The sequence below is a fragment of the Mirounga angustirostris genome, unplaced genomic scaffold (assembly GCF_029215605.1).
Source record: "Mirounga angustirostris isolate CCGP_5_RB_7025 unplaced genomic scaffold, mMirAng1.0.hap1 SCAF_1, whole genome shotgun sequence".
Taxonomy (NCBI): Eukaryota; Metazoa; Chordata; class Mammalia; order Carnivora; family Phocidae; genus Mirounga; species Mirounga angustirostris.
Window position 1 is genome coordinate 215657340 of NW_026991709.1, and position 26029 is coordinate 215683368.

The window sequence follows — 26029 nt, forward strand, 5'->3', positions numbered from 1 at the left end:
CCCGGCCTCATCCCCCGCGCCCCGGCGCAGCCGGGACTGCCACCCCTGGGCGCCAGGCGCTGGAAGGGGCTGGGTGTGCCCACTCCGGGGAGGTCACCACGGGACGCGCGTGGACGGGGGCCGGGCCGGTTATTGCGTGAGTGCGATGGGGGCAGCAGGACGCCGGCGGGCCAAGTATTGCACTTAAAAAAACAGAATCTTCATCGGACGGGCCACCTACGAGGGTGGGGGCGGGCAGGACTCCACAGCCATCTCCTTTCGGCCACGGGGCCGTCCCCGTCCCCGTTTCACAGTTGGGGGAACTGAGGCACCGAGGTGAAGGGAGCCCCCTCGCTCGCACGCACGCAGGCGAGGCCGCCGCCGGGGGTGGGGGTGGGCAAGGACGATGTGGGTGGGCGCAGGGCGATGAGGGGCACGGCGGAGGCTCGGAGGGGACTGCCCCGCCGCCCCGGCCCGCCCGTCCGACTACAACTACCTAGGACTCCTCTATGGCTTCTGGGGCGGGCGGCCAGCGGCCGGGGCAGCGCGCAATGGCATGGCTTTGGTGTGGATGACGGCCCCGCCCCCGGCCCGCCCGGGCCCGCGGGGCGGCGTGGCGAAGGTCACAAGTTGGACGAGAGGCGCGAGCGCGCGGAGTCCAGCGGGTCGAGGCCGCCGGCGACGCCGGGCGAAGCCGAGTCCCTGCGGTCCGGGCTGGGCGCTGCGGCCCGGGCGGCGGGCGCAGGCCCCAAGCGCGGCGTGGAGCTGCTGGCCGGGCGCGCCGAGGCCGCGGGGCTCGGGCAGGGCGCGCCGTGGGGCAGCGAGGGCTGCGAGGCCGACAGCGGGCGCGAGGCGCGGCTCAGGCGGCGCGCGGGCAGCGCGGATCCCGCGCGGGGTGCGGCGGGGGAGCCGGGCGCGCCGCCGTAGGGCGAGGTCCGCGGCGCCCGTGGGCTGGCGGGCGCGCCCGGGGGGCTTGCGGCGGAGGGCGCGGGCCCCGGCGAGGCGGCGGTGGAGGGCGCGGGAGCGGGCCCCGGGGGCGGGCGGCGCACGAGGCGCGGCGAGCCGAGCGCCAGCGGCCCCACGAGCGGGCGCGCCACCTGCGGGCAGAAGCTCATGGCCACAGCTTGCTGCAGCGTGGCGATGGCCGAGGTGACCTGCGGCGGCGGCGGCGGTGGGAAGAGGCCCACGCGCTGGCCCAGCTCTGCCTGCTGCACCATCTCGCGGTCGTACTTGACGATCTCCTGGATGATGGCGTTCTCCTGGTTGTTGAACACGCCCGAGTTGAGGTCGTGCTGCACTTTGTGCAGCAGGATCGAGTTCTTCTTGCCTGGGGGCGGGGCAGGGGCGTCAGCGCGGGCGCACGGCACGAAGGGTGCACGGCGCGTGTGCGCGGGAGCCCCACCTACGTGCAGCCCGCAGGGAGGCGCGTGCCGTGCACAGAGCCTGTTATCAGGCACCTGCTGTGTACCGTAAGAACTTCTGTATATGCTGCAAGCATACATGGAGCACCTCCTGCGTACAGCTAGCAGGTACTGGGCACCCACTGTATACATCCAGTGCACATACCGCTACGTGTACTGAGTGCCTGCCGGATACAGCAAGCAGGTATCAGCACCTACTCTGTAGGCCAGTGTGCACAGAGTGCGCATCCTGCGTGCCACAGGCAGGGCCACGAACCTGCTGGTATCAGACACACACCTGTCGTAGGTAATAAACATGCATGGAGGGCGCCTGGGTGGCTCAGTTGTCAGGCATCTGCCTTCGGTTCAGGTCATGACGCCGGGGTCCTGGGATCGAGCCCCAACATCGGGTTCCCTGCTCTGCGGGAAGCCTGCCTCTCCCTCTCCCACTCCCCCTGCTTGTGTTCCCTCTCTCATTGTGTCTCTCTCTGTCAAATAAATAAATAAAATCTTTAAAAAAAAATGCATGGAGCACCTTCTCTATACAGTAGAAATCGAGCACCGGCTGTATACAGCAAACACGTGGAGAGCGCGCCCGTGGAGAGTGAGCAGGTGCTGGGCACTTGTTCTGTGCGCTGGCACACGGATCAAGCAACGGCCGCATCCACGTACGCACTCCCTGTATACAGGGAGTGTGCATGGAGCCCCTCCTGCCTACAGCAAACAGGTACCAACTGTCTGCCATGCATAGCAAGCAGAACTGAGCACCTACTGTATGCAATAGGCAGGCATGACCTGCCGCCGTATATATACAGCAAGCGGGCATCGAGTTCCTGCTGTATACGACAAGCATAGCCCAGTACTTGTGTGTAGTAAGCACACAGAGCACCTACTGCATACGCAAAGCAGGCATGAGACACCTACTGTATACTGCCAGCATGCATGGACCACTTCTTGTATACAGGAAGCGTATAGCGCACCCGTAGTATACAGCAAGCACATGAAGTGCCTGCTGTGCACACAAAGCAGGGATCACCCTGCAGCAAGCACGCGCTGTCCCTCCTGCGCAGTCGTGTACTGAGTACCCGCCGTGTGCGCCGAGAGCACTTGCCAGTACTCAGCCAGAGCCTCGTGCCCTCCAGATATACAGCAAGCATATGTTGAGAAGCTTTTGCATGTAGCAAACATATCTAAGCACCTGCCGCTTGCGAATATGCTGAGCACCTACTGTATACAGCAAGTTGTTGAGTGCCTCCTGTATATAAACATGAATCGAATGCTTCCTGTCTACTCAGAAGTCTCTCCTCTAACACCGCTGCTCTCCACCCCGTCCTTCTCTTCCAGTTGTTTTCATTCCCACAAATAGCACCAAGAGCCGCCATCTGCCTGACTCATACATCTAGTCATCAGCAGGTCCTGAGGGCTCCACCTCTCAACGCTTTCTGAAATTACCCTTGGCCTCTCCCTACACCGGAGGCCACTTCGCTCAAGGCCAAGCCTCTGTCTCCTTCCTGTAACCTACCTGCCCTCGTACAATGCAAATCCTATCAGGTTCTCCCCTACCTAGAACCATCCATGGCTCCCTACTGCTCCTGATTTACAGTCCAAGCTCCTGCATCCACACCTAGTCAGTCCCGTGTGCCTGGTCCCTGCCTGCCTCCCCCACCTCCCTCCTCCCAGCTTCTCCAGATCTCTGTGTCCACTCCCAGAACATGCCTCGTCCCTTTCTACCTGGCAACAGCTACTCATCCTGGCCTCCGCTCAGCATCACAAGGAAGCCCCTCCTCTGTGACATGAGTCTGAGGGCGGCCTCCGAGACAGCCTCTCGGTCCGCCGTCCACACCTCCTGGCACATTGTAGGTGCTCAACAAACATGTGCCAAGTGAGCAGAAGTTCTGCACAAATGGAAACACTCCACACTGGTTCTTCCTTGGGAAGCCAGGGCCACGCTTGGCCACGGGACAAAGCAGGCCAGAGAATCTGACCAGGGACTAGAAGGCGCTGGAGGGTCAGCCAGGCCATGCCCCCTCATCACAGGCGGATGCCCCCCGGAGACCGGCCTACTCACCAATGCGGTCCAGGCGATCGATGGCGACGGTTTCGAAGGCCCGCCGCATCATGGGGTACTCCTCCAGCACCTCGTTGAAGTTGTCCACGCTCAGCGAGTAGAGGCGGCAGTAGGTGTCCGCACGCACGCTGGCCGTGCGCCGGCCCCGCGTCAGCAGGCAGATCTCTGCGTGTGCCGAGGGCGGCAACCTCAGCCCATCAGGTCCTCGGCCGCTGGGCAGCACCTACCTGCCCCATCCATCCCTGGGGCCCTCCCACCGGCTATGAGCGCAGTCCGGCCTCCTCACCTCTGCCAGTGTGACCCTTCCACCCAGACACCCACACCAGCACCCCTGCAGGCTCCCTGCCTTCCCCTCCCCCCCCACCGGGAAGGGTACAGCTCCGTCCCCAGCCCCGGGCCCCCACAGACGCTCACCCCCGAAATAGGAGCCATCGGACAGCTTCATCTCCTTGTTGCCCTTGGTGAGTACGCTGACCACACCGTGCTGGATGAAATACATCTTCTTGCCGATGGTGCCTTCGCGGATGATGTAGTCACCTGGCTGGAAGACCTCAAATTTGAGTTTGGTCAGCATGGCTGTGACGAAGTTGGGGTCCGCATTGGCAAACAGTGGCATTGAGGCCACCAGCTTCCGGCAGTTGAAGTTGACAATCTCCTGTAGGGGCGGGAAGCAGGGATGACACAGGGCACAAGCCCTTGTTTCCATCTTGCCCTCCCTTTGGGGCCGTCTCCTCCCTCAGACACTCAGTTTCTTCATCTACCAAAGCAGCTCAACACCGTAGCCTGAAAGGTGGCGTCTTACTGGGCAGACCCTGGAGCTTTTACCGCCAAAGGCAGGAGCAAGAAAAGATGTGTGCTGATTCCCCGTGAGTTAACTCTGTTAGCAATGCTGGCCAGTGCAATTAGGCAGGAAAAAGCCACCAGAAGCACAAGAACTGGGAAGGGAAAAGTGACGCTAAGTCTTTTTACTATCTTTTTTAATATGATGACCTGGGAAACCCCAAAGAATCCCTGGGAAACTACATCAGAGAAGTCAGTCAGAATAGCAAGCAATAAACAAAAAATCAGCGTACAAACCCAAGAACCAGTAAAGGACTCAGTGGTGGCAGAGATCAGAGTGAGGGTGGGAACGTTCCATTCAGTCTGAGCGTTGGTTATCGAGCGCCTCATGCTCACCCATCCAGTGCACACTCTTCAATAAGATACATTTTGATAAAAGGGAGAGCTGAACCTTGAAAATCAACAACCCCTGAGAAGAGGACACAGTGGATGAGGAGACCCTATTTATACCAGCACAGAGAGCTGAGTAAGACAGCAGGGCTTGAGCTCAAGAAACGTCCGGACCTGTCTGAGGAGAGCGTGGAGACACTCCGAAAGGCACGGCGGGATGCCGGAACATGCTCCGTGGTTAGGCAGAGCTCCTCACCGCCATAAAGACAAGAGACGTCCATTCTCTCCACTCATGTACACGTGTACCAGGATCCCAACGGAAATACCATCAGGTTTGCTTTGGAACTGCTGACACTAGGCAAGGTCATTTAGAACAAACGAGCAAAAATAGCAGGAAAGCCTGCTGTAAAAAAGAAGAGCAGGAAGGTGGGATGAGCCCTCCAACACACTGAAACCCGCCGTTCAGCCTCCGCCGCTCCGTGTGGGTTTGGCACACAGAGCAGACGGGATCGAGTGGAGGGAAGTCTGGAGATCCGTCCAAGCACAATGGGGCAAGCTGGAGGTGGCCCCACAAGTTGCGAGGCAAAACCAGACATTTCAGCCCCAGAGCAGAAGATGAACCTGAATCCCTCCCCCACGTGATACCCCAGGATAATCCCAAAGGGATCTACATGGAAAAACCCAACCATACAAGCACCACAGGGAAGTGTGGGTGAACCCCCCAAATCTGGGTGTGCACAGCAAGCATGTACCATGCACCTGCTGTATGCAGCAAGCAGGTATTGGGGCCTACTATGTGCTGCACATTTGTACTGAGTGCTTGCTGTATACAGAGAGGAGATATTGAACACCTACCCTGTACAGAAATCAGGTACTGAGTATCTACTATGTAGAGAAAGGAGATGGAGCACCTGCTGTGTGCAGAAAGTAGGTATGGAACACTATATCCCACTCCACACAGCGAACACACATTTGGCACCTACTGTATATAGCAAGCACTAATGGAGCATGGAAACCCCACATGGCTGCCCCAGATGCACCTCTCACATGTGCATCTGGGGTGGGTGTCCCTCGCAGCGCCGCTGGGTGCACAACATGGCGCCCGCTCTCAGAGGGACTGGACCCTACCCTCACCCCTCAGCCCTATCCCAAATGCGCGAGCAAACCCGCAGGGCACTTGCCATGCGCTGCCACCACGCAGATCAGGGACCCTGGGGGCCAGCAGCCCTGGGGCCTTGCTGCCTGGAGGACCCTGCAGCAGGAAGGGTCCAGCGGAGGGAGTTGAGAGAGGCGGGCACGCCTTTGTTTTGCATTAAGAAAGAGCATAGAAGACAGAGCAGGAGGAAATCAGGTAGAGGGACAGGATAGAGGACAGAAAGTTTCTGAATATATGTGTTTTTGTAAATTTGACCTTGGAATTGTGTAAATGCTGAAGTAATTACCAAACATGGCTTGCGAGAGGCTGGAGGAGGGGATCGAGGAGTGGTGGCTAGCGGCTGCGGGCGTCCTTCTGGGGGCCAAGGGTGCTGGGTGCTTAGTGCTAACGGCTATGCTAAGGGCTACCGGACCGCGGGGCGCCCCCCAACTCAGCCTGCGGAGCGTGCGGCTCTTGATCTCAGGGCTGTGAGTTCGAGCCCCACATGGGTGCAGAGATGACTTAAAATAAATAAATAAATAAACAAATTAATTAATTAATAAACAGTTTTTAAAACCTCCACAAACTACCGGACTGTATGCTTTTTATGGTCTATGGGGTATCTCTCTACGAATGAATGAATGATCCGGTACAATTAAACATTTTCAGTGAGGTTAAGCACAGCGCCTGCCTCCTGGGAGGCAGTGGTCCCCACCCTCAGAAAAAATCCCAGTCTGCACCGACCCTGTGGCAGTGCCCAGGCCCCGTCCCACTGGCCCTCCTCATCCTCTCACCCTGGTCCTCAGGACGCGCGTCATCTTTCCCTCCTCAGGGCCTGGCCCTGGCTGTGCCTGCCACCAGGACACCTGCAGGCTCGCCTGGCCTCGCTCAGACGTCACCTCCCCACCTCCCCCATCCTTTCCAGAGCTGCTCCTGCAAGCTCACAGTCACTGTGATGGTCCCTCAGCCCCTCCTCCCTGATGGCACAGGGCAGGGCTCATAGTAGGCACCCGGCAACTGCCTGGTGAGCGTTGTGGGCTCAGTCGTGCCCCCCAAAAACATATGTCCAAGTCCTGACCCCTGGTACCTGTGAACAGGACCTTACTTGGAAATAGGGTCTCGCAGGTGTAATTAGTTAACACGAGGTTGTAGTGGATTAGGGTGGCCCTGAAGCCAGTGACAGGTGTCCTTCTAAGAGGAGGGAGACAGGCATACAGGGGAGGAGGCCATGTGATCGCAGAGGCAGCGATGGGGGTTGGGTAGCCACACGCCGAGGGCCACCAGGAGCTGGGAGAGGCAAGGACCCTGTCCTGGAGCCTCCGGAAGGCGTGTGGCCCCATGACACCAGAATGGGACAGAATCAGTCTCCGTCGTTATAAGCCCCCCGGCTGGTGGGAACTGATTACAGCTGCCCCAGGCACCTTGCCCAAAGCCACACAAGGTCCTCGTACTCAGCCAAGGCTGACGACCACCCTGGGCTCATCTGCTCTGGTCTGCCTCTCCCCTGTGTCCCCTCTGTCTAGCAAGGGACCCCAGATGGGCTAAGTGGAATCAGGCAGAGGCTGTCGTGGGGACCCTTGGGGGGTCGTGGGGATGCAGCACAGGAAGGCTCCCAGAGGGAGAGAGCGTGTGGACGCGTCCAGCCGACGCTGCAGCTGGGCCGGCCCCTCATCTCCAGGATGGGGAGCCTGGTGGTCGGGAGAGTCCCGAGTGAGGGAGACCTCACCTCCCGCAGCGGCCCGTTGAGCTCCCCCAGGATGCTGTCCTCGTCGAACATCTTGCCTTGGTAACGGTGCTCATAGTAGTCGTGGATCTTCTGACGGAAGTCGGCTGGCAGCTTGTGGAAGGACATATACTGCTCCACCTGCTTGTACTGCAAACGGGGGTGGGGGGGCCCGGGTCAGCGGCTGCCAGCTCCGGGGACCCCGCTCCACCTGCTCGGACTGCACAACGGGGGTGGGGGGGGCCCGGGTCAGCGGCTGCCGGCTCCGGGGACCCCGCTCCACCTGCTCGGACTGCACAACGCGGGGGGGCCCGGGTCAGCGGCTGCCGGCTCTGGGGACCCCACTCCACCTGCTCGGACTGCACAATGGGGGGGGGTCCCGGGTCAGCGGCTGCCGGCTCCGGGGACCCCGCTCCACCTGCTTGGACTGCACAACAGGGGTGGGAGGGCCCGGGTCAGCGGCTGCCGGCTCTGGGGACCCCGCTCCACCTGCTCGGACTACACAACGGGGGGGGGCCCGGGTCAGCGGCTGCCGGCTCCGGGGACCCCGCTCCACCTGCTTGGACTGCACAACGGGGGGGGCCCGGGTCAGTGGCTGCCAGCTCCGGGGACCCTGCTTCAGCCCAGGCTGGGCTGCCAGCTTTGACAATAATGACAAGAAACACGAGGGGCTTCCTTAAATCTGAATTTTAAATAAACAGCAAAAATAGTTACGGATGTCCCGTGCAATGTCTGGGACAAGCTTATACTGAGAAGAGTTATTCCCTGTGTCCTGATTTTTATCTGGCAGCCCTACCCCTTAGAACTGGGTGGACGGCTTGACTCTAGGCCCCTACAGTAGGCTGGACTAGACCCCCGAGGGCCCCCAAGGTCCTGGGCCCCATCCCAGAGGCTCCCCTCCCCAAAGATCTTTCCAGAAACTACCGGCTCAGCCCCTCCTGAGCAGAGCGGGGATGTGGGCACCAGGCGGGGGTGCCAGGCCCTGCTGTCCCCAGGATGGTGCTCCCAGGGGTGCCCCAGCCCCGTTTCCGCCACTGCTCCGCCCGGACACAGCTGCCCTGAGCTCAGCGGAACCCGTGATGCGGGGCGGGTGGCAGCACCAGCTCATGTCTGGGTGTGAGGCCCGTGGCTTCCGGACAGCCGGGGTGCCTGGCACCAGGCCCAGCTGACCCGGCTGACCCAGCTGGCACTGCCGGGGGGCAGCGGCGGTGGGGGTGGCCCAGCCAGGACTGGCCACTAGGTAGCAGTGCAGGACAGATGGGGCGGTGTCCAGGAGGGCCAGCACCTGGGGCCACCGCCCCCTCTGCCCTTCCCAGCCTCCCAGCCCGAGGACTAGCCCTGTGGAGGCTGTCCCCACCCAGAGGCCAGGTCTGAGGGGCCAGGCCTCCCTGCTCCCCCAGAGGCCTCCTCTATGGGCCCAGCCCCTGAGCATGTCCTCGAGCGACCTCAGGACTTTTAGACTCTTCCCTGTGCCTTCCCTGCCCTAGTCCCTCCCAAGCTGGCCCAGAGACCCCGGGGTGAGCCCTGCCCCCTAGACAGCCCCGCTCCAGCACCCCCAGCCCCCATGGAGCTCTATGATGCCCCACAGACTGGCTTTGCTCTGTTTGGACCCCCTGACTCTCACCTTCTGCTCAGCTTGTGTCCCCCTCCACCCGTCCCGCCCCTCTCCCTCCAGGCTCAACTTTCCTCCCTCCCTCACCGTCTTGGGGACCTGCTCCTGCTAATCACAGCCACAGACCTCTCTAGGGTCCTCAGCCCCCACACTCCCTGCTGGCCCCTGTCCTAAGCACAGCGCAGGAAGCTGGGGGACGGCGGAGTGGACCCCCCAGACCTCCAGAGCGTGCCTTCCCCCTCAGACCTTCTCCTGGTACTGGCGCCGTGAAGAGTCCAGAGACTGGATGAGGGCAGTGGCGTGGCCAATGAACATGGCGTAGCAAGTGGCACCCACAATCATGCTCAGCATCGTCAGCCAGATGTCCGTCATGCTCTCCGGGGCCTGCCGCCCGTACCCGATGCACAGCATATGGCTCATAGCCTTGAAGAGCGCGAAGGAGTAGAGCTCGCTCCACGAGTGGTTCTGCAAGGCCATGGGGGGGGCAGGTGGGAGGGGGCTCACGGCCCCCAGGGAGTCCCTTGACCCCAGACCCATCCCCCCAGACCTGCTGAACCTCTAGGCCTGAGTTTGGCCCCCCAGACTCGCCCCTGCTAACAGACAGCTTCTCAGCCAGGAATCAACAGGTGCTTGGGTCCTCCCTCTGTGGTTCTGATTTCTTATGGCCCAGGACACTGCTTTCCCATTTTAGGACGCAATAAAGCTGCCTTTTAAATAAATGTATGGAAATAAAACATGGAATCAATCAGAACACTGTAAGCAGATGACATTATCTCTGGGTGACAGGAGGTGTGGTTGTCACGCTCCTGCCGCCAAGGAACCCCCTCTCCACCGCCAGGGTCCGAAAGGCTCCAAGTCGCGGGAGCACCCCAAGCGCGCGCTGAGTGGGGTCTGCAGGGACCGGGCACTCCCGGGCCTCGGTTTCGCCGCCCGGCCGCGCACCCCCGGGGGCTCTGAGTGGGGTCTGCAGGGACCGCGCACCCCCGGGGGCTCTGAGTGGGGACTGCAGGGACCGCGCACTCCCGGGCCTCGGTTTCCCCGCCCGGCCGCGCACCCCCGGGGGCTCTGAGTGGGGACTGCAGGGACCGCGCACCCCCGGGGGCTCTGAGTGGGGTCTGCAGGGTCCGCGCACCCCCGGGGGCTCTGAGTGGGGACTGCAGGGACCGCGCACCCCCGGGGGCTCTGAGTGGGGACTGCAGGGACCGCGCACCCCCGGGGGCTCTGAATGGGGACTGCAGGGACCGCGCACTCCCGGGCCTCGGTTTCCCCGCCCGGCCGCGCACCCCCGGGGGCTCTGAGTGGGGTCTGCAGGGACCGCGCACCCCCGGGGCCTCGGTTTCCCCGCCAGCCGCGCACCCCCGGGGGCTCTGAGTGGGGACTGCAGGGACCGCGCACTCCCGGGCCTCGGTTTCCCCGCCAGCCGCGCACCCTCCGGCTCACCACCATGCCGTTGATGGAGACCCAGCAGTTGCGCGGGAAGTCCTGCAGCATGGGCACCAGGAACTGCAGACACCCGTCCCAGTGGCACAGCAGCAGCATCATGCTGATGAGATTGCAGATGCGCATGACCGCGCTCGCCAGGTCGTAGGTCATGTGGAAGATCTGCGGGGCGGGGCGGGGCGTGAGGGGACCCTGCGGCCGCTGCTTCTCCCGTGCAGGGGCAGGAGGAGGACGGAGCGCCCAGGGGAGACCTATGTGCTGCGACAGCTGCCGCAGGCGCCCCGGCCGCCCTTGAGGTTAGCAAAATGCCGTAGACGAGAGCTTGGCCCGGGTCGGCCGCCCGCTCCCCTCCCAGGCCCGCCGCCTCTTCCCCAGGCCCGGTCCCCACCCGCCTCCGCCCTCGGAGCCTTGGGCACCCCTGAAAACCGGGGCGGGGGAGGGGGCGACATCGCCGGGCGCGGGCTGGAGGACATGGGCGGCAGGAGTCAGGTGACTCTCAGTGCTGAGCGGGTCCCCACTTCGGGAAGAGGGGCGTGATGTCGCTCCTGGGAGCCGAGGGGGCTGTGGTTCCTCCTCTTACAGGGCACAATGAAGGGAAGGGGCGCGAATGCGTCACGTGACCCGCCCCGCGGACCTCCCCCCCGACTCCACGCATGTCTCCCCCGCCCCGCGTGGCTCTGCCCCTGGCCCTCGCAGCGTCCCCAAGACCCCGTCTGGCAGGCGCACCTGCCCACACCTGGCGCCCTCCGCCCTGCCCCGCGACCTCGCGCGCGCGCGCGCGCACCTCCTCCCACTGGTGGATGTAGCGGATGAGGCGCGACAGGCGCAGCAGCCGCAGGAGGCTGAGGATCTTGGTGAAGCGCACGATGCGCAGCGCACGCGCCGTCTTGTAGACCTCGGAGTCGATGCCCTTCTCCACGATGAGGAAGATGTAGTCCACGGGGATGGAGGACACGAAGTCCACCACGAACCACGTGCGCAGGTACTTCTTCTTGATCTTCTCGGGGTCCAGGATGATCTCCGTGTTGTCCTCAATCACGATGCCCGTGCGGAAGTTCAGCACCAGGTCCATGAGGAAGAACGTGTCCGAGACCACGTTGAACACGATCCACGGGGCCGTGGTCTCGTCCTTGAAGAAGGTGATGCCCACAGGTATGATGATGAGGTTTCCCACCATGAACAGCAACATGGTGAAGTCCCAATAGAACCTGGGGGCGAGGCGTGGGCTGTCACGCCTCCAGGCCATTGCCCACGCCCAGCCCTCTGCCAGGCTAGCGGTCCCCACCTCACACCTGCACCTTCAAGAATCCAGCCCAGACCTCGCTTCCTCCAACAAAGCCAAGACTTTGGCCTTGAGTCACAGTTAGTGTGTGCCCCACCTCCAGTAAGCCCTCCCACCCCCAGACAGCACCCCACTGCCCGCTGGGCTCCCCCAGCCTGGGTCCCTCCTGCTGGCCCAGCTCCCACCTTCCCTCCTGGAAGAATCAGGAGACCTGGCAGAGCCCAAGAGATGGCCCCAAATTTGGTTACATGTTTCCCATGACCAAAAAGGTCCAACATGTGAGACCAAGGGTTAGTGCCAAAAAAATACTCTGGATGAGGAAGGAGAGGGGAAAAAAGCGAGGAGGAGGGGGCAGCTGGGGTGACCGGGAGTCGGGGGGGGCAGGGGCTGGGGGGAGCGGAGCAGGCAGGATGTGGAGTACTCCATCTCTTTCTGGAGCACCTGGGCTCCCGCGTGAGGGCAGAGAAGGGGGACCCTTGGGGGTGGGAGGCAGCAAGGAAGAGGCCAAGGCCCCCCAGGAGCTGCAGGGCTGCCTGAGGAGCTGAGAGGCAGGACATTTAATGTGACAAATTCACCTGAAAACGTGAAGACTGATTGATCCCACTCCCAAATACCCCCAAGGCAGATATAAGTCCCTGGGGTCAATTCAAAACTCCACCTGGGAAGTGCTCTCAGAGAAAGGCCTGTCCATGCAAGGGGCATCTGTCGATGGCTGGGCAGGTGCTCTGAATAAAGCATGGGGACCTACGTGCTGCAGTCGGCCCCACATGGACAGATGCCCAGCACAGAGCCATCAAGAGAACACAAACCAAAACTACTCCGAAGGAAAACTGTTCTGGGTGCCTGGGTGGCTCAGTCGTTAAGCGTCTGCCTTGGGCTCAGGTCATGGTCCCAGGGTCCTGGGATCAAGTCCCACATCGGGCTCCCTGCTCAGTGGGAAGCCTGCTTCTCCCTCTCCCACTCCCCCTGCTTGTGTTCCCTCTCTCGCTGTGTGTCTGTCTGTTAAATAAATAAATAAAATCTTAAAAAGAAAGAAAGAAAGAAAGAAAACTGTTCTGTTGGTTCCTCAAAAATGTAAACAGAGGGGTGCCTGGGTGGCTCAGTCGGTGAAGCATCTGCCTTCAGCTTGGGTCATGATCCCGGGGTCCCAGGGTTCGAGCCCCGAGACCAGCTCCCTGCTCGGTGGAGAGCCTGCTTCTCCCTCTGCCCCTCCCGCCACTCATGCTCTCTCTCTCTTTCAAATAAATAAATAAAATCTTTTTAAAAATGTAAACAGAATCACTTGCTGACCCAGCAAATCCACCCCAAGTTTGAACCCCAAGAACTCAGATAACCACACAGCACATTCACAGATCATGATTCACAACAGCCAAAGATGGAAGCTTCAGTGGGTCCGTGGATAGAAACATGGCCCCCCCCACATGTGCGTGTCCCTCGGCCACGGACAGGAGCGAAGTGCCCACACATGCGGTCCCAGGGACGGACCCCGAGCCCATGACACTCAGGGAGGGAACCAGACACAGAAGGCCACACGGGGTGTGAGTCCACGTGGGTAACACGTCCAGAACAGGCTCATCCACGGACGGGAAGGGGGCTCGTGGGAGCCGGGGGCTGGGGAGCAGGGAAGGGGGAGAAGGTGGGTGAGGGAGAGTTTTTGTTTGGGAGGGTGACAGAGTTCCAGATGTGGATGGTGGTGATGGTTGCACAACATTGTGAATGTACTTAATGCCATTCAGTTGTACTTTTGTAAATGATTAAATGCCAACCTCTATGTTTTATATATATCGACACTATAAAAAAAACACAAGGAAAACTCTGAGACCACGGGGTGGGGGGGTCTCAGGGATGAGCAGATGCCCCAGATCCAGGGTCTGAGCCCACACACCCTGTCTAGATTCAGGCAAAGGAGGGTCTCGAATTCTGAACAGAGTCATTTATTTTATTTTGCCCTTACTTAACACTGCGGGGAGCAACCCCCACCCCCAGATCACATCAGCCCCAGGCAGGTGTGTGCAGGGCTCTCCCATGGGCTGGGTGCGCCCCCATCATGGCTGGGGGCTCCACATGCATTTAGAGAAGGCTCGATCGCACATGGGCAGGACAGGGCCCCTGAGGACCCTCAAAAGCTGCCACTCCCTGGCTCCTCCTCCTGGATGGATAGAGGAGGAGACCGAGGTTCCCAGGGGTGGGGGATTCACCCAGATGAGCACAAATAAATGAGAAGCCATGAGACCAAGCCCTGGCTGGGCCACAGCGAGCTCCCTGTTCTGGGAGCCACTGGAAGCTCCTTTCTGGAAGGGCGGACCTATTAACACCATGTGTGCGGGGTGACCCAGGAGTTCCACTTCAGGGAAGTGATCCCAAGGAAACTGTCCAAGAGGAAGAGAAAAAATTAAAAACCAATTTGTACCAAGATGTTCACAGTAGCTCAGTCTTCGAGAGCCAAACGCTGGAAGGCACCCAACGTCTGACACCTTGGTGAAAACAGCCAGACCTGGGTTGACACCCAGTTCTCCGCCTGCGGGCCGGTGTCACCGTGGGTAGGTCCCACGGCCCCGGGGCCCCCACTCTCCCCTCCATCAGGGAGGAGCCGGGGGTGGCAGCCTTTGAGGGCTCTCCGGGGGCCTGGCCCACCCACACCTGGTGGGGGGAGCCCTCTCTGAGTGGATGTGAGGACCCGGGCTGGGATGGGAGAGCCTGGGGATGCAGGGGAAGACCTCGAGGGAACTAAATGGATGCACATGACCTGGGGGTGGGGATTAAGGGCAAAACCCAGTAACTGCTCAAAATTCAGTTCCCTTCCCCTGCCTGAATCTAGCCAAGGCATGAGAACCGGGATTGAGGGGCCCCACCTGCCTGCTGCCCCAGCACATCCACCATGGTCGAGCTTCTAATCCCACCCCACACCCTCTGTGAACTGAGACTTGCCCTCCTCCCCAACTTCGAGGCACAGGCCCTGGGACAAAGCAAGCGGGAAAGAGTAACTGAGAAGGCCAGAGGGCCCAGAAACCTTTGTGGGGAGGTGCCTAGAAACCATGAGGTGGGGGGGATGAGAAACCACCAGGAGGCCTAAAAACCAGGGCAGGGGGAGACTAGAAACTACCAGGGAGAGCCTAGAAACCATGATGGGGGGGACCAGAAACCACCAGGGAGAGCTTAGAAACAACCTAAATGGCTGGAGTGTGAGGTCCTCCTTCACAGTTTATTTTTTTTTAGTTTCTGTGTTTTATTTTTATTTTTCATTTTTTAAAAAGTTTTTTTTTTAAATTTATTTGACAGAGAGAAGGAGAAGTCACAAGCAGGGGGAGCGGCAGGGAGAGGGAGAAGCAGACTCCCCGCTGAGCAGGGAGCCTGACGTGGGGCTCAGTCCCAGGACCCTGGGGTCATGACCTGAGCCGAAGGCAGATGCTCAACCGACTGAGCCACCCAGGCGCCCCTCTCTCCCTTTATTCTTGGGTGGAGGTTAGGGGCAAGCATCACACTTCTGCACTGACAGACCACAGAGGTGACCCCACCAGGGAGTGGGGGCAAAGAGTAGAGACCCAAGCCTGCCGCTCCCAGCACCTGTCCTCAGTTCTCTGCCTGCCTGTTCAGGGTTGGGGTCGGGCTAACCCTCCTGCAGGCCTGGGGCCCCATCTGGAGCCCCTGGTCCCTGGGGAATGACCGCTGGCCCCGCCACCTGGAGCAGCCTGTTCTCCCACGCTGGCTGGTGTCCTCTGGGTTTATGAGGAGTCGGAACAGAGTCAGGGGGCTGGGGAGGGGTTCTGAGGCAGCTCTGGGGCAGAATGGCCCAACCCCGGGCCATCAGTAGGGTCACCCACCTGGTCCAACCGGGATGCCCCCACGTGGGCCCAGAGTCCTGATCCTTGTCCCCTCCGGCCCTCCAGTCCCCCTGGAAGAGGGCAGGAGGCAGAAGAGGGACCCTGCACACACCTACCAAGGGAAACCTGAGGACAGGGGCAAAGGATCCAGGCAGGGGACAAAGGACACCCCCCACCCCCCGCCCCGGCCAGACCCCGACCCCTACCCTGACCTCGCTCCTGGGCTGCATGGCCTGGGACTAATCTCGCTCCTCTGAGCCTCAGTGCCTCATCTGCCTAGATCCTTCCCTCGTTGGGCCATCCAGGCATGACTGGGGTGCAGGGACCACAGGGGCCCCACTGGGCAGGCCCCTGGCGCACAGTCAGCTTTCAGCCACCCAGGGCCTTCAATGACTGTAATTCAATCCCATATTTAAAAATCTTTCCTGACAAATAACAGTGAGGCCCCAGGGGGCCCCGCTTCTGTGGGAACACCCAGGCCCCTACGTTGTGTCTCCAGCGCAGCCCCGGACGGCAGCAGCGGCCTCGTTCACAGAGAAAGGCAGGCCCAGCCCGAAGAGACGCCGCTGGGACGACCAACAGTCTCCCAGGGAGTGCAGGGCTCCGCGACAATGACCCCAGCCTGGGCCTGCAGCTGGGAGAGGGTCCCAGAGCCCTGTCCCAGGCGCACCCCCCCACACCCACGTGGGCACGGGCCTTCAGCGGGGGTCCCGGAACTGCCACCACCCCAGGCCCAGTTCTTGCTGGAGCAGTTGCCCTTCCTTTCTCTCAGCTCAGATGGAGAAACCAAGGCACGGTGAGAGCTGAGTGAGAGAAGCCAGGTGCCCAGACTTCTCCAGGCCAGAGATCAGGGCCCCTTCCAGTAGCTGACAAGCGGCCTCCACCAGGACCAAGGGGGGGCAGGGTCAGATGGGGGCTGGTGAGCAAAGGCACCCTCTCCCCACCCCTCCCCACCCCGTAGGATCCCAGCTCCAGGAATTACAGATCAGGCAAATCTGAGGGGATTAGGGCCGAGGTCGGTGATTAAGAGCGAGCAGGGGATGGAGGATCAGAGTCTGAGCCCTCCGATGAAGAGTCACAGGTCCAAGTCGAGTGTCCGGGATTAGGAAAGGGAGCCCTCAGGGGGTGAGCCTGAGACAGGGCAGGCTGTGGGGGCAGGGAGTATGCCAGGCACCAGGACACCTGGTGACCACACAGACCCAGCTCTCCCCTGGCACCGCAGTCTGGAATAGGGGAGACGGGCATTCCACATAAACAGATAAGTGAATGGGATGCTCCAGAGGGTCACTCCTTAGCCAGAGTGGGTGGGGAGGGCTTCTCAGAGGGTGTGGTACTTGGCAGATGATACAGAAGTAGCTGTTTGGCAGTGTTCAGGGGACCCTGTGCCCCAGGTGGAGGAAGCAGCAAGTGCAAAGGTCCTGTGGCTGCAGTGGGATGTCCCTCTCATGGCCGGCCAGGTGGCCTGATGCTAGAGCAGGGGTGAGAGGAGATGGGTGAGGGCGGGAGCCAGGCTCTGTGGGGCCTTGGGAGGCTTTAAGTGAGAGGGAAAGACGGACAACTGTGTATCTTGGGAAGCTGGTGCTGGCAGTGGGAGGGTCAAGAAGGGGGCAGAAGGCAGCGTCCAGGAGGGAGATTTGGTGGCCTGTGCTGGCTGGATTTGGCATAGGCTTCTTGATGGGGGAAACTGGCCAGGGTGTGCCCCACCTGTAAGGGCCCCATGATGTTGAGGCCAGGGGCTTGAAGACATGAAGTTTTTAAAGCAGGGAACAGAAATTCCAAATTCTGGCAGGAAGCCCCTACGGAGAGGAGGGGGACCTCAGCCACAGCTGGTTCCTTCCCCTTCCTTCCCATGGACCATGGAGCTTCCTTCCTCCTACCAGGTGGGCCCTGGGCAAATGGATTTGTCCCCTGTCCTTAACCCACCCCACGAGCCTCCGTGCTGGGTCTGGAGCCAGAGAAAGCCTCGTCCCGCCCCTGTCCCCACCACACCCCAGATAATGCAGGATTTATTCCCATGAGCTAATGCAGGGATTTGCAGAAAGCACACTACACTGATCTGCTGCGGATCTGCCGGACCATCTGGGGTGGGAGACAGGGGCCTCCAGCCCCACCAGTTTCTTCAAGCCAGCCCCTCCACCATCCCAGTCCCCCTGGGGCCCCAGGGGATGTGACAGACACAGGTCAGCGTCCACTGGTCCTGGCTTTGTCTAAACGCCTCCGAGGGGCAGGAAAGGGACCAACTCATCTCTTTCCCCTCACACCAGGCCTCCCAGCGGTAGACAGTCGGGGAATATCAAACTGAAAATCAACAGCAGCAGGAGAGACTCAAGTCAGACCTTAGAGGCACTTACAGACTTGGGAACGGGTTGAAAGCCACTCACCCAAACTCTGTCTGGGGCGACGAGGACTCTTGGCCTCTAGATCAGTGCTGGTCCAGGGGAAGGGAGCAGGAATTAACTGCATTTCGTTTCTTATTGTTTTGGAGGGGAGGGGCAGAAGGCCCTGCCAAGGCCTGGGCACTCGCTGAGGTGCTGGCTGTGGCTGTGGGCCTCCACACAGGCCCTGTGGCTGCTCCCCTCCTCGACCTTTGGTTCTGGCGCCCATCCCGACTCGGGCATGGACTGCAGGGTGCCCAGAAGGAACATCAAGGCTTCCGCGGCTGAACCGCTCTCTCTGTCCCTTGAACTTGGTCCTCTACCAGCTCCCCCCATGGAAGCAGCTGGAGCATCTCCGTGGCTTTCTCAGTGCCGGCCCCGGCGTTACCCACAGGCCCGGATTCCCGAGTGAAGAGACAGCCTCAGAAGGGGTTGGGCCCATCCAAAACGGCCTGGGGGTGAGAGTCACCATCCCACCGGCCTCTGCTTGGGACCCGTGCGTGCCCCTCAGCGAATCCACAAACACTCCAGGCCCCAGGAAGGGACAGCGGCCTCGACGGGCCCTCGTGCCCATGGCAGGGGATGAGAGGCAAGCAAGCCATGCTGAGTGGAGTGGAAAGGCCGCTTGTGATGCAACTGGCAGGGCCCACACGCATGAGGGGGAGGGGAAGAGGGCCCAGGGGAGGCGGGGGTGAGCTGGGAGACTAAGGGTCAGAACTGGGGGGGAGGGCATGCGAGGGCAAGTGGGCAGCACGTGCAAAGGCTGGTCACTCCAGGGAAGCCAGGAGAGGGGTCGGGCAGCAGAGGAAGTCAGACACCCCCTTTTGCTCACACCACCACCTCTCATGTTTGGGAAAACCAAGGCAGGGAGGCCCAGAGGGGACTCAAACCCAGCCACAGGGGCTGGCAGCAGATGGCCCCAAACACCCTCCACCACTGGGGCCTGGCCCGGGAACATGGCAGGCTCCTGCCTTCAGGCCTTTCCCCAGGACGCCCTCCCCACCCATTCCCACTTGTCAAGAGCCTCCCTCCTCGAGGCCCCTGCAGGTGCCCCTCGCCTCTGGAAGCCCCATGTGGCCTGGGCACAAGGAGGCGCAGTAGGGTGGGTCCAGTTCACCAGACATTAGTCAGTGCCAGGTGTGTGCTGGGCCAGTCTGCACGGGAACAGAGCCGGTGCTCAAGCAGGTGGAGACACCGCGGCCTTGAGCAGGGAACCTGGGAGCCAGTGGGGGCGCCTTTTTTTTTTTTTATTTGACAGAGAGAGACCCAGCGAGAGAGGGAACACAAGCAGGGGGAGTGGGAGAGGGAGAAGCAGGCTTCCCGCTGAGCAGGGAGCCCAATGCGGGGCTTGATCCCAGGACCCTGGGATCATGACCCGAGCCGAAGGCAGATGCTTAACGACTGAGCCACCCAGGCGCCCCTGCACTTGATTTTCTAACCGAACGTTTCAGGTTTGATTCTATTTTATTTTATTTTTTTAAGATTTTATTTATTTATTTGACAGAGAGAGACACAGCAAGAGAGGGAACACAAGCAGGGGGAGTGGGGGAGGAAGAAGCAGGCTTCCCGCGGAGCAAGGAGCTTGATGTGGGGCTCGATCCCAGGACCCTGGGATCACGACCTGAACCGAAGGCATACACCTAATGACTGAGCCACCCAGGCGCCCTGGGCACCTCTTTCTCTTTCCAGTCCTGTACAGTGTGTGGCTATGGGCACCAGAGGGCGTGGCATCTGCCCAGTCGGGTCAGATTTAAAAGGGGCAAGGGTGGAGAAGTAGGCCCAGAAAGGCCCCTCCCCACTGCTCCGTGAGTAGTTTCTAAAAACTCACACACACATAGAAACAGAGTGAGGATCCACAGCCCATCCCCGGCTGCCCCAATATCTCCAACAATCCCCAGAATGCCTTCTTCCTCCTGCAGCACCCACCTCACAGCGGACACGAGGACTGAATCAATACCAGTAAGGTGCTCCCACAGCACCTGGCCCAGGAGGACCTCAGGGAGCTTGGGGTACTGAATCAGAAGGGCCTAGAAGGGGCACACGGGGGGCTGTGGAGGCTCCACTGCATCCCAGCTTGGAAATACCTTAAGCTCTCAATTTGACAGGGTCTCCCCTAGTTCCAACTACAGGACACACTTACCACCCCCCTGCTTGCTCAACCTATCTTACAATTTATCTGCTCAGCTCAGACCATGTGGCCTGCCCAGATTCTCACAGGTGACTATGCTCAGAATGGCACAGGAACCAGGAAGCCCAGCTCCTCCCTGGCACACCCTCACCCCAGACTGAAAAGTGCCCCAGGGCCACCCACTGCTGGAGGCAGATGAGCTGGAGAAGACCCAGGGCAACAGCTACGTTCTGCAGCCACCTTCCCCTGCCCATTGTGTCCCTGAGGTCATTTCCCGGCCAGCTGGCCAGGTCACATGGACATGAGTTGAGACAGTGACCCAAGCTCTCCCAGCCCGGACCACCTACAAGGGAACAGTGCGCCCCTGTGCAGGTCAGGACCATCCAGATGCACCCCATTTGGAAACCCCCAGGTCCCCTCTCCCCTGGCCTCTCCCAGAAAACTCAAGCCACTGGTTAAGGCTGTCTTCACCTCCCAGGAAAGGTCTGAAGGGTAAGGAGTTGGAATCCCAGGCTGTCCCTGACTTGTGTGCCCCTGGGGCCTCAGTTTCCAGAGCCATCAAGCACTGGAGCTGCAGAAGGGCCAGGACAAGGGAGAATCCCACAGCCCCCCTTTCCGAGCTCTGGAGATCCCTGAGCAAGTGCTCCGCGGGGTGGGGGGCTCCAGAGCAGGCGCCCGGAGAGCCTTGGGCGCTGTCCGTGGTGCTGAAACCGCGCCCTCCCTGAGAGCGAGGCTGGGCGGGCCCTGTGTAGACCCTCTGTAGCCCAACTGACCACCTCCTTCGCGGACACATAACTTCACAGACACACACACACACTGTGCACACTGCCCAGCTCGTACCGACTGCCCACCGATGTACATCTACCCCATGCACACGCACCCCATCTCTCCCTAGCACACCTACCACACAGACACACCCCTTGCGACCCGCCTGCCCCCCAGATCACTCGGCCCATGGCCCAAAGGCCCACGCCCCCTGCAGTCACATGCTCCTGATCACACATACAGAGCCTGCCGTGATACGCACGGTTCACAATTGCAGGCCACAGGACACGCGCCCAGGAACAAGAACCACAAACACACTCGGCCGTGACCCTGCGCTGGGCCTTGCTCTGAGCCTTTCCACGCATTAACCGCCTTAATCCATATCAACGTCTACACACCCACTGACACAGGGCACGCCACCCAGTGGCTCCGGCCGCTGCGGCTCAGAGAAGGCAGCTTGGGGACCCCAGCACCCTCAGCGCCCTGTCCTCGCGCAGTACCTAGGCCCGCGGACCCTGAACCCGCCTCCCTGAGGTGTGGGGCGCAGGTGGAGACGGTAGGAGAGGGCCTTGTTCCCTTAACCCCTTCTCCGCCAGCTTCTCCTGGACACGTCCTTCCCGGGCGCCCTTCCTTCCTCCTTCCTTCCGCTCTGCCGCCTCCCCGGCGCCCACGTTCCCCTCTATTCGTCCTCTCCGCCCCTCCGCGCTCAGACCCTGGTCCTGCGGCCGTGACGCGCGCGCATCCCGCAGGGAGGGAGATGTCAGGGTGCGTGGGAGGGGGCGCGCGGGGGTCACGGCAGGAGCCTGCGCGCGCTTCCCAGTGCCCCTCCAAGGGCGGAGCCTCGCGCGCCCAGGCCATTACCGGGCGGGTCCCGGACGCGCCCGAGGTCACCGAGGGGCCTCGAGGTCACCCTCGGGGCGCGCAGCCCCGCCCTCCCCGAGGTGCGCCAAGGACGGCCCCCGCGCGCGTCCGCTCGCGGTGCCCCCTCCGCGCCGGCCGGCCCCTCCCGGCGGCTGTACCTGAAGTCGCTGTACGGGTGGATGATCCAGGCCCCCGCCGACTTGACGCGCTCCTGCTCGCGCTCCACAGCCTTCTGGCTGCCGAACATCCGCAGCGAGAACTTGTTGACGCCCGGCTGCAGGAGCGCGCCGAACTGGCGCTGCATGAAGCTGGCCTGGCTGCCGCGCGGCTCCCCCGCGGGGCCCACCTCCTCGCTGCCAGCCTCGTCCGCCGGCCCCGGCCCCGCGCCCGAGCCGGGCGCGGGCCCCGCGGCCGCTCCGCGGCATGAGAACGACACCTTGGCCCCCCGCGCCGGGCCCTCAGGCCCCGCGGGACTGCACTGCGGCTCACCGCGCCCGCACTCGCCGTTCGGGCTGCCCTTGGTGGTGCTCGCGGCGCCCGGGGTGCCGGGGCGGCCGCACGAGCTGTCGCGGCTGCGGAGCCGGGCCCGCGGGCGGCCCTCGTCCGTCGCCTCCGGGGGCCCCGCCTCGGCCCGGGGCGGCTGCTGGGGGGGCACGGGCCCGGGGCCCGGGGGGGGCGCGGGCGGCGGCGGCGGCGGCGGCTGCTGCTGGGGGGGCGCGGGCGGCGGCGGCGGCCCCGGCGCGGGGGTCGCGCCCGGGCTCTCCCCGGGCCGCCCGCCGCCCCCGCGCGCGTCCATGGCGAGGCGGCGCCGGGCAGTGCGGAGCGGAGCCGCCGCCGCCGCCGCCGGCCCGAGCCCGAGGGAGGGGGTGGAGGCGGGGCCGGGGGCGGGGCGGAGCCACGGGGGCGGGGCTGGGGGCGGGGCGAGGGCCCCGCCTCTGCCGGAGCCCCCTCCCGGCGCGCCGCGCCCAGACCCCGCTCCGGGGAAACTGAGGCCTGGGAGTCGGGGACGGCCCAAGGTCATGCGGCCTGAGGCCTTGGAGATCCGCTCAGACCTCGTCCCAGAAAGGGAAACTGAGGCCCGCCGAGGCGGAAGGACACGCCCAAGGTCACTGAGCCCAGCCACCGGCCAGAGACTCTGTGCTCCGCCTGAGCCAGGGGCCTTCCTCGCGCCTATGGTTCACCGGTCCAGGCGGCGCAGACAGGCGCAGGCAAGTGCGACCGCCCGGTGCCAGCCTCTTTCCTTTCTACAGGCTGGAGAATTTCCGTAATAAAAGGATGTTTTTAAAGGCCAAAAGAGCCCTTGCTTTGTAATTTGAAGGCCCGGGACAAAGACCGGTGGGAATGTGTTGTGTGCGGAGGGGCAAAATGGGGTCCAGGCGGCCAGTCTCCAAGTCCCACAGTCACTCGCTCTTTCCCACCTCCTGCATGTGAGGAAGATGGGCCAACAGCAAGAGCCACCGATGGTACTGGTGCCCCCCCCAAACAATGCCCTGAAGTTCAGTGGGGGGCTGTGGTCTCCTGTGAGGCTGGTGGGCTTTCAAATGGAGAAATTCCCAGGGTCATGGGGGGGACCCAGCCTCCCTCACCCTTTCCCACCAGATGCCCACATGGGAGTCCCACCGGATTGCCCCCATTTCTCTGCCTCTAAGGCTCAGGCCCCAGCTCTGGGAAGACAGCTGAGGCTCTGTGTCTGGGGCTGGAGTCAGGTTGGGGGGTTATTTGGTGTTAGGTGACATGGGGGCATAGGCCCAGGACCCCATCCCAGCTCAACCAGAGGGTGGGGGGGGTGTCCTGAGAGGCAGGTAATGAGACAGAGAGGAGAGACGGGTGTCCTGGCCTCCTGGGAGCCTCCCGCTCTCATAGCACTTTTCTGTGGGTGCGTGCACCTGCCAGTATGTCTGGCCCCTGAAAGCAGAGATGTTGTCTCTCTGCTCACAGCAGGCACTCATGGGTGATTGAGGGATGGACTGAGCCAGGCCATCTTGAGCCCCCACCAGGCTGCCTCAAGCCCTGGGGACTCCCGTGCTTCTGCCAAGCAGGTCTGGCCTCCCAGGAGGCCACTTCTGCCATGCCTTGCGCCAGGCCAGACCTGCCGCCACATGGGAGGGCGGGCAGGGCTGCTCTCTGTCCTGAGGTGGTGAGGGAGAAGCTGGACGGGCAGCAGATCGGCAGTGCCAGGCTGCAGCCCGCCCCAGGCAGATGTGTGTTCCAGCTGAAGGGGGATCTTTTATGCTCACCCTGGGAGCATGTCAGTCCGGGCAGGCCGCCAGAGCCCCACGGCTCGCCACTGAGAGCAGGGAGGCGGCAGACCCATGGTCCAGCCTGAGGACCCACAACGCTTGGAAGTGAGAGAGGCAGGCCTGGACTGTGAGTCACCTAGGGGGTCCCAGCCCCTCTCTGGGCCTTGGGGACCCTGTCCCCAGGTCCTAATGAGTCCTTTCCATCCCACAGGCTCCACCCTGGGCCAGATGGCCACCAGCCTCCCCATCTCTCCCACTCCCTCTCACCACTTGCCCGGGGCAGAGTACTCTTTGCATTCAATTCAACAAATGTTTACTAAGCACCTGATTGGGGGGCTGGGATTCAGGCCACCTGTACCCTGCTGACAGTCGAGTGGAAGGGACAATCAACATGGTAAAGATTATGTTTAATAGATATTCTATTGTCCATCAGAAGGTGGTCAGTGTTACACAACTCAGAGTCAGGAAAGGGATGAGAAAGGTGCTGGGGGTGATGTCTGAGGGAAGACCTGAAGGAAGGGAGAGCTGGTGTCATGAGTGCATTTGTGGGAAGAGTGTCTGGCAGGCGGTATGGCCCGTGCAAAGGCCCTGAGGCAGCATGGTGCCTGGCTTGTGGGAGAAGAAAGGATCTCAAGGTCCCAGGGGGGTGGGTGAAGGTGAGGACACTCAGAGGTGGCAATCATTGTGCTGACAGGTATCAAACCCTGAGTCAGGTCTCAATGGTATGTTGCCTAAAACTGCTCTCAACTCCCCACTGCCTTTGGAAAGAAACCCCAATCCCTCCCCACCATCCAGTTTGCCCCCCATTCTTCCTCACCATTCCTGGGCCCCAGAATAGGCTCTGGGAGGGCACCTCCTGACCTCCCAGCCGCCCTCAGCACTCACGAGCCCGCTTCCTCTCTAGTCGGGACAAGTCCAGGTCGAAAGCCCCCAAGCCCAGAGAGTCTGGGGACCCTCTGAGTGAAAAATAGACCCGGAAGACAAAACAAGGCCAGGGCCTTGTGATGGGTCCCAGCGTTCAAGCCTCAAGGGCTACAGAGCCCACTGCCAGACTCCAGAAACACAGAATGTCTGATCAGCCATGGTGGCAGGACCCCTGGCCTGGGTCTGGAGCCATCATGGTGCAGGGCCAGCCCTCGCGACCCGCCCGGAGTGGCGAGTGCCCACAGGCAGAGCAGCCTACCACCTTGGTTTCCCGCTGGCTGCACGACCAGGTTGGGGTCCCCAGCTCTGCTGACCTAGGATTCACCAGGACTTTCCTTTCCTCACAGAGATCATTCTCCCCAGTAGGTGCAAGGGTGGCGTGGGAGGACCAAACTCTGGTGACCCCCCAACATGTCTGTCCCATTTTGTTTCCACTCTGTCTTCTGCTGCTGGGCGAGGCCCTCACTGTAATGGGGAGGTGCTCAGGGGCCCCCGGTCTGGGAGGGGGGTCCCAGGGAAAGGGAGGTAGCCCCGTCTGTGGGCCCAGAGATGCCGGCAGGCCCTTCTAAGCAGCATCAGGACTGTGCCCTTGTTTCCTCGGAGGGACACCCCAGCCTTGCCCCTCTGACCCCCCGCAGGTTGGGATCCCGAGACACCGGTTCCAGAGCCCCCAAGCACTGGCCAAAGATGATCTCACTGAATCCTGTGGCTTCTCCATCCCGCTCTGGGGAAACTGAGGCAGGCTGCAGCAGGCTGTTGACAAGATCACCCCCTGCGGCGGAGGGCTGCACACTGCTGTGCTCTACAGAGATGGACAGATGGATGGATACTTCAGTGCTGAAAGAAGGCGTACAAAGCTGCTTGAGAGTGACCCCATTTCTGCTAGCTGTGTCCATGTGAGGGGCGTCTCTCTGTGGGGGGAGGGTCTCTTAGGGAAGGAGGAACCAATGAGGGGTCTGCTAAGGAGGCCAAGCCTCACTCGCCACATCACAGAGCGTGCTCCATGGCATTCCTCTGGTGCCCAAGGCTCTGCTTGCCAGAAGCTCCCACACTTCCCGTCTGGACCCCTCTGCTCTGGGCACCCGGGATGCAGCAGGAAGCAGGAT

General features: G+C 61.8%; 1 protein-coding gene across 1 annotated transcript; it reads right to left on the bottom strand.

Moving 5' to 3' along the window:
• Positions 1–143: 143 nt before the first annotated feature.
• On the bottom strand, positions 144–22570 carry HCN2 (hyperpolarization activated cyclic nucleotide gated potassium and sodium channel 2). The gene is made up of 8 exons (XM_045863520.3): positions 21918–22570; positions 11312–11735; positions 10528–10689; positions 9334–9552; positions 7479–7625; positions 3862–4102; positions 3448–3612; positions 144–1306 (listed from the first exon to the last, which is right to left on the bottom strand). Exons 1-8 carry the CDS (start codon positions 22553–22555, stop codon positions 603–605), a joined length of 2700 nt encoding a protein of 899 aa, XP_045719476.1. The 5' UTR covers positions 22556–22570; the 3' UTR covers positions 144–602.
• Between the last annotated feature and the right edge of the window lie 3459 nt (positions 22571–26029).

Coding starts and splice junctions, on each gene's coding strand:
- HCN2 (XM_045863520.3), bottom strand. CDS start 22,555: ATGGACGCGCGCGGGGGCGGCGGGCGGCCCGGGGAGAGCCCGGGCGCG. Junction 7,626..9,333: donor GGCGCCAGTACCAGGAGAAG/GTCTGAGGGGGA, acceptor CCCCGTTTGCAG/TACAAGCAGGTGGAGCAGTA. Junction 1,307..3,447: donor CGATCGCCTGGACCGCATTG/GTGAGTAGGCCG, acceptor CCCCGCCCCCAG/GCAAGAAGAACTCGATCCTG.